Source organism: Perognathus longimembris, chromosome 9, assembly GCF_023159225.1.
Source record: "Perognathus longimembris pacificus isolate PPM17 chromosome 9, ASM2315922v1, whole genome shotgun sequence".
In the NCBI taxonomy this organism is placed as follows: domain Eukaryota; kingdom Metazoa; phylum Chordata; class Mammalia; order Rodentia; family Heteromyidae; genus Perognathus; species Perognathus longimembris.
Genome location: NC_063169.1, coordinates 50,517,020 through 50,528,285, shown reverse-complemented (window position 1 = coordinate 50,528,285; position 11,266 = coordinate 50,517,020). Strand labels below are relative to the sequence as shown.

At 43.4% G+C, this 11,266-nt stretch overlaps 1 protein-coding gene across 1 annotated transcript; it reads left to right on the top strand.

The window, feature by feature from the left end:
• The first annotated feature begins 8,680 nt into the window (after nt 1–8,680).
• Nucleotides 8,681–10,889, top strand: Ccn2 (cellular communication network factor 2). Its single transcript, XM_048354096.1, has 5 exons — nt 8,681–8,979; nt 9,144–9,366; nt 9,518–9,769; nt 9,909–10,120; nt 10,513–10,889. Exons 1-5 carry the CDS (start codon nt 8,920–8,922, stop codon nt 10,807–10,809), a joined length of 1,044 nt encoding a protein of 347 aa, XP_048210053.1. The 5' UTR covers nt 8,681–8,919; the 3' UTR covers nt 10,810–10,889.
• Nucleotides 10,890–11,266: the final 377 nt, after the last annotated feature.

Genomic DNA, 11,266 nt, shown 5'->3' with positions numbered 1-11,266 from the left:
AACAGTTAGAGGATCCAGAAATGACTACTTATGGAAACAGGAGGAGGGCCAAACCTGATCAGGAAGAATCAACAACCAGGCATAAGAAATGATGAAAATGTAAAAAAAAAAAAAAAGGGGGGGGGGACTCATTTGGACAAAAGAAGCAATCATCATCTATGAGAGAGAGACAACGTTTAATAGTAAACTATAGATCTCCAGACATTAGAAAGTCCGTGGCTACGTGAAATGTTAGGCTATAGTTGTTAACTTTCTCACACACACATGAGTCAACAAGGAAATTCCCTCGTTATGAGCCTGCCATTCCTAGACAACACTCTTGGGCCGCCACATGTAATTACGACATAGATCACATTCCACTAGCAACAGAAAACGAATCATGATTCAAACCACACCTTTCTATGCCTGAAGGAGACGGGAGGAGAGCTACCAGGCATACCAAGTTTAAGGAAGCATTTTCAGCTGATGAAGACAAAATTCATTAAAAAAAAACAAAACACTATGTCAATAACATGCAGAGACATGTTTATTATTAGTCATGAAAACCTTTGTAGACACTACTTCAAAGATGACAGCCTTCCCCAGAGTCTCTCATGATATTTATTCATAAGGGTAGCTTATCAGTGAATGATGTCATGATTTCAGAAGACTTTTATGATGTCTATGGTTGGTCCCAGTCTCACCCTAAACAAAATAGCCTTTCAATATAAGCTGAAGCTCATGTCACAGCAGGCTACACCCTGCTATGTGCTTCCCAGAGCAGAGCCCTGGTCCTGATTCACTTTTCCTTTTATAGCTGATACAGATCACCAGTGCATAGGAAACAATGACTCCATTCACCCAGAAAAAAAAAAAAATCACAGACTTTTAAGTACCAAAAAAAAAAAAATCTTCCTGCAAATTTTCCTCCTCGTACAGGACAATAAACATTATCATTATTTTTCATTTTTATTGTAAAGATGATGTACAGAGGGGTTGCAGTTACATAAGTCAAGTAATGAGTACATTTCTTTTTTTTTTTTTTTTTTTTTTTTTGCCAGTCCTGGGCCTTGGACTCAGGGCCTGAGCACTGTCCCTGGCTTCTTTTTGCTCAAGGCTAGCACTCTGCCACTTGAGTCACAGTGCCACTTCTGGCCATTTTCTATATATGTGGTGCTGGGGAATCAAACCCAGGGCTTCATGTATACGAGGCAAGCGCTCTTGCCACTAGGCTATATCCCCAGCCCAGTACATTTCTTTTTGAACAGTGCCACCTCTTCCCTTTTCTCTCAGTTTTTCCTCCCCGACCTCCCACCCCTGCAACTTGTATGGTTCATTTTCAACATCGTGTCTACTGAGTATCACTGAGGAATTAGCTCACTCTCTGTCTCACCATTTCCTTACCCTCCCCCAAACAGATAAACTTACATACAAGACAAAGGTATAGAAATCAAAAGCAGTGACAGAGGAGAGGGGTGGGGGAGCAAAATAATGAAAAATCTCATTTCCATTTCTTGGAGTTTGTTTCAATAAACATTTTATATGATGTATGCACATAGCTATTGAGCCTTTGTGATCATCTCCTAAGAATATCCTCCTTTGGTCTCACCATATGAAGAATAAACACTGTCTTTCTACTTCATATCACAGTATAACACTGACTGCCAATTCACCCAGAGGTGTTTTCTGCACCTTCTAGAGCTTGCACTTTAAGAGCTTAAGAAAACCTGAGATGACTGTATTGAGAAATCACTGGGTATATGTGTGAAGAAAAGCAGGAAGTCTGGAAGGAAAGACTAAAGTGTCTTTTTTTGGAAGAATGGAATTAAATTCATACACACCCATTCCACCTTTAACCAAGCCTGTGTGATATTAGACTCAGTTTCTTCACCTACAAGATAAGAATAGCTCTTAGACTTGCTATGAAGCTCAACTAAGATAATATACATCTAGGGCTTTGTAAATTTAAAAAGACCACATTCACAAATCCTGACAAAGGTAAAACTGGCTATCTAGTCCATGTACTAGACAGAGCTCTAAGGAACATTCCTGTTAAATTGATCAGCTAAAAACAACATTGTGTATTCTAATGACTAAACAATGCATTAGTTCATTCTTTTTAAACCTGATGACATCAAGACTATGAATAGAATGTGTTTTGCCTCATATATGGGGAAAGCTCTGACGTATGAGATTTCCGCTCAAAAAACCTTAACCATGTGGTCAGATTTTAATATACAACTCTCATAGGCATGGGGATTTATAATTCAAACATAAGAAAGTGCTTAGCAATTCTCTGGATCGTGGGAACTACTTAAGTTTTCAGCATTCTAGAATCTACTTAGCTTTTTTGCTTTTATTTTGACATCTTGCTGGTACCAGTAGTTACCTACCATTAACCATCAAATTGCTTTTAATCTGTAGCATGGTTCACATTACTTCAGAGAAGAAAAAAGTATCCTGAAAAGATACACAACATGTAAAAGTCTACAGCACTCTGTCAGGCACAAGAATTGCCATCTTACTGTCTAAGAAATTATGGACACAGGTGATAGCTCAGTTTTAATTGCTTATTACTTTATACTGTATTCTTACTAGCATAGTGTCTATATTGATCACTGAAGAAAGGAAGGCTAAGCCCTCTAATCTTTTGTCCCCCAAGTGATGTAATATTATATAAAAGAAAGGAAGGAAGTTGTTGCTATCAGGTGACGAAAGTAAGCTGAGTATAGGATTTATTTTTATATATCCTGAAAACCATAATTAAAATTAGAAACACAGAGCCAGGCACCAATAATCCAAGTCTGCAATCCTAATTACATGGCAGGCTAAGAGTGTTGGGATCATGGTTCGAGATCTGACTGGGCAGATTAAAAAAAAGTTTTTCAAGACTGCTTCTCAATGAATTGCTGGACAGAATGACAGGCAACTGTTATCCTAACTACTAGGAAACCAAACATAGATAGATTGCACTCTGCATGGTACCCAATCCCATTCCTGGGTAGGAAGCGAGACCCTATATCGAAAAGTAATGAGAAAACATCAGAGCTGAAGGTATTGTTCAGTGGAAAGACACTGACTTAATCAGCATGAGGTCCTGAGTCCAAACCTTAATACTACCCGCACCCCCAGTCTAAAACCCATGTGTCCCTGCCTGTAGTCCCATGATACATTTTAAAAAATAAATGGGGCTGAGAATATTGCCTAGTGGCAAGATGCTTACCTCTTATACATGAAGCCCTGGGTTCGATTCCCCAGCACCACTTATATAGAAAACAGCCAGAAGTGGTGCTATGGCTCAAGTGGCAGAGTGCTAGCCTTGAGCAAAAAAAAACAGCCAGGGACAGTGCTCAGGCCCTGAGTCCAAGACTCAGGACTGGTAAAAAAAAAAAAAAAAAGAAGAAGAAGAAAAAGAAGGAGAAGGAGAAGGAGAAGGAGAAGGAGAAGGAGAAGAAGAAGAAGAAGAAGAAGAAGAAGAAGAAGAAGAAGAAGAAGAAGAAGAAGAAGAAGAGGAAGAAGAAGAAGAAGAAGAAAGAAGAGAAAAATAAGTGGGCTTCGATTTTCTGAGTTCTTACCTAGTTTCAAAACTCTCAAATGCCCTGACGTGTCGGAAGATGTTCTCTAGGCAGGAAGGGCCTTTAAACTCCATCTGGGTCTGACTTAGTTTTATGAGAAGTGAATATACTTTAAAGAATAGAGAAGTATGTCATGCAAAGCCTCATGGAAGTTCCTGCCAGGGTTGACTTCAAACTGTGATTGTCACACCTCAGCCTTCTGAGTAGCTAGATTACAGGTGTGAGCCACCAGTACCCAGCTAGCATTGTCTCCTTGAGCTGTACAATAACTGAGCAGGTGGGAAATTTGGGGCTCACACAGAGTAAACGCCTTCTCAGAGTCCAGGGGGCAGTTTATAAGGCAGGTATGCAATGCATCGCTTCAGCCATCCTTCAGCTTTTTCAGTAGTTTCTATTTAATAGTTTTCTAAAGGTAGCCCAGCAAGCCCTTGAGTTTCAGGAAAGAACGTCAGCCTCCTGACTGGGTGAATGTACTTTTCACGGATGAATTGGCCCATCTGTAGTCATTGTCCTCACCTCCTCACTACAGCAAAATTCCAAGGGAAGCATACATTCCTGCCTGTCTTATCACTTTCAATATCATTATCCTCTCACTGATTCCTAATTTTTGGTATAAAATAGATGGTATCAATTCTCTGCCCCTAAATCTACTAAGTCATCACTGCAAAGCACCATTTCTCAGAATTACCCTTCTCTTGGAATTACACATCACCTTTCACCTCCCCTATCACTGTAAGTAGAACCAAGGAGATGTTGTACATGCATTTTAATTGGACATGGAGTTAGAAATACTCTTGGGTTGCTCTGTGATGAGAATTTCACTTTCCTACCTATGAGGGAATATGTCAAAGAACCACCTGTGCTTTCTATACCACACATTTACACAAACTGACTAAAGGCAGTACAAGACCCCAACTGTAGATGAAGTCTACTTAAACTAACAAAGTAAATCAGACAAATAGCAAACTGTAGGAAGTATCTTCTAAAACAACAACAAACTTTCTTTTCTCATTCCTCTGACCCCCAGTTTCACATACAAGCAAGGAAATAAGCAGGTAAATTTGAAAAGATTAGCCACACAGAGTTGACTACCTTCAGGGGAAAAAAAATGCTTTTGCATCACAAAATATCCTAAGAAAGTCAAAGAACTAATTATAAGCAGGAAAAGGCAGGAGGGTAATGAAAGTAATTTCAATAGCAAACATCCGTGCTTCCTTCCCACCTCTGAAATCCCAGGGAGTCATCCTCTCCTTCACCTTCATTTAAAGCAAGTAGAAGGTCATGTAAAACCAAGCAAGGGTCCCTGAAGATTTTTAGAATAAAATTTATTAGTATTTTTCAAAAAGCCTCTGGCATACCATTTCTTTTTGGATGAAATTCATTTACATGGTTGAACTTTAGGCCTCCCAAAAACATCAAAAGCCCACCCCCAACCCACTCTAAGGACAAATGGCTTACTGTCCACATTCCCTTATATGGCTAGCCTTCCTATATCCCTGACAGCTAAGTGTATGCATTGCTTATAGGTCTTGGCTCTGAGTCACATTCCTCCGGTATGTTTCCCTGGGAGCTTTGATTTCCGCTTTGAGGGCTGGCACCGACTCCTGCTTGCTCTTATAAGAAAATGTCTACAAGTAAAAGTTGAAAATGTGCAAGATTCCTGCTTTAAGTACACAAACACTCCAAGTCTCGCCACTTTCCTGTAGTCCTGCCAGCTTTTCTGTCTGTCTGATACCTGATCAAGTAACCTTTTTTTGTAGATGGAGGAAAAAACAACAAGAAAACATAAGGGAAGGAATGTCATACATTCCCGGCTGAACATCTTAGAAGAGTTAACCAAAGGACCTGCCGACTGGCCTTAGTAGACACATGCATGCCTTATATAGCTCAGTAAACAAGTCAGTGACCAGCTTAGTGAATTCTTCATTTGACCAGGGAGGTGGGGGAGGGAATGTGCTCTCTAAAAAGGATTTGGTAGCTAAACACTTGCTTGTAAGTCAAAATGAGTCCATCTTCAACATTTTGCACACAGAATCAAAGAGCTTTTTTTCCGTCCCAATTCTGACTTGCTGTCAATCAAAAGGACTAGGATAGGTCAGAGTCAGACAAAATTGTAAGAAACCACTATTTCCACTTTCCCGCCCAGGAGCACACAAACATTTGCTGACTCATTTATAATAGTATAAGAATTCAGATGCCATGGCATGAGTTGAGGACCAAGTGTCAGCCTTTCCCTCTGAATTTCCTGGCATTCAATGGTCTGAATCACCATAAAAACATACTTTCCAGTCTGTGAATGTCTTGGGTCTCTCTTTCTTTCTCTCTCTCTCTCTCTATCTCTCTCTCTCTTTCTCCCTCTCTTTCTGTGTATGTGTGTGTATGTGTGTGACTCTCTTCAAAATAATCTTGTATTTTAACCCTTTCAAGTTCTCATCAAAGACTCCCAATCTAACTTTATAAAGTAAAGCATGTTTTTTTATTCTGAGATCTTATGTGCTCTTATACATTTGAATATGCTATTTCCTTTTAGCTACTGTTAAAATGGCCCATTTGGAGCTAAATATGGATTTAGTCCCATTTCAGGGTGTGAATTTTATAGGAAAACTATTTTTATAATGTCTTGATGTTTTATGATCTCCTGATAGACTGGTAACACATTCTTTGTGTATCTATTAAGCAAGATTCAAACAATGTACCAATTTCACTGAATGCTAAAACAATTAAATTTCTTGTTATCTTCATTTTATAAATAAAAATGTGTGGCAATATGGCTCCTACATGCGATGTCCCTGAGACAGATGAATTCGCAGTTCCAAGAATACAACCCAAGTCACCCAAAATACCCAGTCCAGCAACAGAGCAACACATGAATGAATGAGTCTCCTCCCTTCATGCATGAATCCATCCGTGGTGGCTCTCAAACTATCCTGAGGTTTCAAAAAGTCTCCAACTATTCTGCCATGTACCTCACACTGCAAGGGAGAGCACTCCCCTCTAGCCCACATCCCACTGTAGGTGAGGCTCACACTTCACATCTCTCCCTTCCCCATCCTCCCACCTTTCCAACCCTTGGTGGTAGATATAATTGAAGGTTTAGGTCTTGAAAGATTTCACTGTGGCTTCTCACATATTTTAAACTTTTAAAATCATCCACAGGGGAAGAAATGGTTGGGGGCCAAGTTGCCTTTAATACACATGTGGCTATTCACATAACTTGGAATGTTGATTCTTTAAATAGGAACTCTCAGGACTCTCTTCTCTTTGAGGAATGCTTGGAAAGAACATTAAATAAGAATGATGAAAAAAAAATCTTCCTGAGCTTCAGAGGCCCTTTGCAGGCCATTTGCACTATTGACATGCAACTGTGCTGTACAGCATGTGGCTGGCTTAAACAAGGTAATTGTGTACAGATGATGTGGTCAGTGCTGAAACTGAAGTGCTCTCTCTTTTTTTTTTTAACTTGGCTATTTTTCAATCAGATGAACTGAAACTTTAAAAGATGACCATCTAAGGTGGCTGTTTTCAAAACTGTAAATCTATGGTACATCATTTCTAATGCCTGTCTTTGCTTTAGAAACTTGTGCTTACTTTACAACCAATATTTAGAATCATCAACAACTGAGAAATACATTTATTAGTACCACCATGTTAAAGGAGGTAGCATTAGGGTAGACAAAATTTGGCCTAGCTCTGAAATCTCACTCTTGCTAAAATCACTCTCCTTATGTAAAATGGTCATTGGGGCTATTAACAATAAATTCTAAGTGAATGCATAGTTAATTTGCTAGGTCCTTGGGGAAGCTAAGTGGTAATATTGGAGAAATTGCTGGACTGGAGATATGGCTGGACACAAGTGGTTCACACTTCTAATCCTAACTACTCAGGAGGCTGAGACCTGAGGATCAGATTTTGAAGACAGAAAAGTCCATTAGACTCTTCAATTAAGTAGTAAAAAAGCCAGAAGTGGAGATGTGAATCAAGATCCAACCTTGAGTGAAAAGCCAAGTCAGAGCAGGAGGCCCTGAGTTCATGCTTAGGTTAATAGGTTGTATTTGACATCTGTACACAAACAGGTGACTAAAGCCTTTTCTTCCCTTGACTGACCTCCTTGACCTGCACCTTGAAGTCTAAGCGATCTCCCAGATGCTTGGGGAATCACTAAAAATATTCTTCATATTCTTCACTGAGACATTATTAGAATCAGGCACAGCAAGGTACACTATTCTTGTCATGTAATCAATTTTTTTAACTTCAACACAAAGTTCAATCCACATTTGAAGATTACAGGTTTCACAGTAAGCAAAATAATTCAGTTCTCCTCAGAAATGATCCAATCAGATTCCTTCTTCACACCTCTGTTCTTTTCCTAACACTCAGAGCCTCTATTTACCCAACATATTGGCAAGAGTGCTAGGACTCCCCCTGGAACCTCCCTCAGTACTTAGAACTCTAGCTTTGTTCTTCTTGTCTGGCTGTGAGCCGCCTAACCCTTATCTCAAGTGATAAAGGATCAAATGCCTTCATTTCTGATATATAATGCAAGGGGTTTGCAGGTGGCCATCTTGGGGGTTTCAAAGAGTTAAAATGCAACCTTATACTCTCTTGTGTAGCTCCAAAAAGAATCTACAGACTCATAGCCCCCCTCATTCACTCCCCCCCCCCCCGCAAATAAATAAAGAAATAAAAGAAAAGAAAGAAGGAAACAGTGCTTTATTTTTTAGCCAGGTATCTTCTACAATATTTCATGTCAGTGGATAGAACTGTGCAAAACTATTAAAACCAGAAAAGGTGTAAAAAGTAATAACAACCCCTGTGTTTTTAAAGGATACAAATCAGGAGTGGAGAGAAGGGGACAGGAGAAAAAAAATCCTATTTGGTGCTGGAAGTACTGAGCCTTTTTTTTTTCTTCTTTTCTTTTCTGGTGAGCTGAAGTGTGCCAGCTTTTTCAGACGGAGGAATGCTGAGTGTCAAGGGGTCAGGATCAATCCGGTGTGAGTTGATGGGGCAGGAAGGTGGGGAGGAATGCGAGGAATGTTCCTGTTTGTGTAGGACTCCATTCAGCTCATTGGCGAGCCCCGCCGCCTGCAGGGTATAAAAGCCGGAGCCGCCGGCCCAGCTCTCACAACTCTTCCCCGCTGAGAAGAGGCTGCCAGAGCAACTCAGCTCCCACTACCGGCCACCCATCCATCGCTTCCAGCCCGACGGCAGCCCTCCCGGCCGACAGACCGACAACCCCGGAGACAAGACCACAGCCAGCCAGGCCCGTTCTGCACCCATCTCCGCCCAAAGCCCCATCGGCCCCCCGGACTCCGATCAGACCGATCGCCCTGCAGTCCGCCTCCCATCAGCCTTCCGCTTCCCCACCATGACAGCCACCGGCCCCGTCCGCTTCGCCCTAGTGCTCCTCCTAGCCCTCTGCAGCCAGGTAAGCGCCGGGAGCCCTCAGGCCACCGCGGGCAGCCTCTGCGGTGGGATGCAGGGAGGACGGAGGGTGGATCGAGGTGCACCGGGAGGTGTGGAGGGCGTGCGCCCAGCCACCAGCCTGGGAGAGCCCGCTGACCGTCCCTTCCTCTCTCTCGGTCTCTGCAGCCGGCCACTAGCCAGGACTGCAGTGGGCAGTGCCAGTGCCCCGCCGGCCCGGCCCCGAGCTGCCCCGCCGGCGTGAGCCTCGTGCTGGACGGCTGCGGTTGCTGCCGCGTCTGCGCCAAGCAACTGGGCGAACTGTGCACGGAGCGCGACCCCTGCGATCCACACAAGGGGCTCTTCTGCGACTTCGGCTCCCCAGCCAATCGCAAGATCGGCGTGTGCACCGGTGAGCCCGCCCCCCACCCACCCCGACTCATGCATCCTCTCCCACCATCCCGGCTTTGCCACTTGGGGTGCGCCTTCCACTTCCTCTCCCCCCCCCCCCTACCGCAGAGGGGCCCAATGTCTGACCTCTCTGCCCTCCCCTCCTTCTGCAGCCAAAGATGGGGCGCCCTGTGTCTTCGGTGGGACCGTGTACCGGAGTGGAGAGTCTTTCCAGAGCAGCTGCAAATACCAATGCACTTGCCTCGATGGGGCGGTGGGATGCGTGCCCCTGTGCAGCATGGACGTTCGCCTGCCCAGCCCTGACTGCCCCTTCCCCAGAAGGGTCAAGCTGCCCGGAAAATGCTGCGAGGAGTGGGTCTGTGATGAACCCAAAGAACGCACTGTGGTTGGCCCAGCCCTGGCTGGTAAGTTGAGTTTTCCTCTAAGTCAGGGTTGTCATTCGCCCCCACCCCCAGGCCATCCCGGCTCTGCCAAGGGGAAAAGGGACATGGGCTTCTCAGGGGAATTTTTTACCTAGTGTTTGTGTGCTCGGTTCTCGAACAGCCTACCGACTGGAAGACACATTTGGCCCAGACCCAACGATGATGCGAGCCAACTGCCTGGTCCAGACGACGGAGTGGAGCGCCTGCTCCAAGACCTGTGGCATGGGCATCTCTACCCGCGTTACCAATGACAACGCCTTCTGCAGACTGGAGAAGCAGAGCCGCCTCTGTATGGTCAGGCCTTGTGAAGTTGACCTGGAGGAGAACATTAAGGTACATACTCCCTTCCTGCTAACTCAGTGCTTTGGAAAGATAGGCAGTAGGACCAAAGTTAGGTCTCTTGCCATCTTCGTTATTATAGCCTTGTTATCTCCAAAAATACCTTAAGTATGGAGCTGTTGTGCCCGAATGAGACATTGTGTAATCAGAATCGCCAATTTTCCACTACAAAAACCCTCCACAGTGTTAGTTAATTCAAGACATTCCGAAGGAGGCCATGGCTATTTTGGGAAAACTGGCAGACTAAACTCAGAGTTTCTCTCCTCAAAATATAAACAGAAGTCAGACAACTTAAGACTGGAATAGAGAGGGATGGAGGAAAGCCACTCCCTTTGTAGTAATTAATGGGTGGGGTTTTTTTTTTTTTTGCCCTTTCTCTCCCTTAGAAGGGCAAGAAGTGCATCCGTACCCCTAAGATCTCCAAGCCTGTCAAGTTTGAGCTGTCAGGCTGCACCAGCGTGAAGAGCTACCGGGCCAAGTTCTGCGGAGTCTGCACAGATGGTCGGTGCTGCACACCTCACAGAACCACCACCCTGCCTGTGGAGTTCAAGTGCCCTGATGGTGAGACCATGAAGAAGAACATGATGTTCATCAAAACCTGTGCCTGCCATTACAACTGCCCCGGAGACAACGATATCTTTGAGTCACTGTACTACAGGAAGATGTATGGAGACATGGCATAAAGCCAGAGTGTGAGAGACATTAATTCTTTAGACTGTAACTTGAACGGATTCACATCTCATGTTTCTGTAAAAAAAGAAAACTAATGATTTCAGTAGCACAAGTTAATTTAAAATCTGTTTAAAAATTTTTTTTCTAACTGCTGGGGGAAAAAAGTATCCCACCATATTCAAAATATTGTGCCATGTCATACAAATAGTGCATCAACCCCAGACACTGGTTTGAAGACAGTTAAGACTTGACAGTGTGGGACTACAGTAGCGCACAGGGGCAGAATGTATACTGAGGAATGGCTATGGCAGCAGTCAGGATATCAGTAGATGTCTAGTAGCATCACAGATGCCATCTCAAAGTAGAAATGTGCATGTCATTTTCAGTGGGATAGAGGAGGAATGTTAGAGCATACATATACACTTGCGTGCAGCTTCAGCAACAGCAAGGATGTGTGTTCTCCACTAT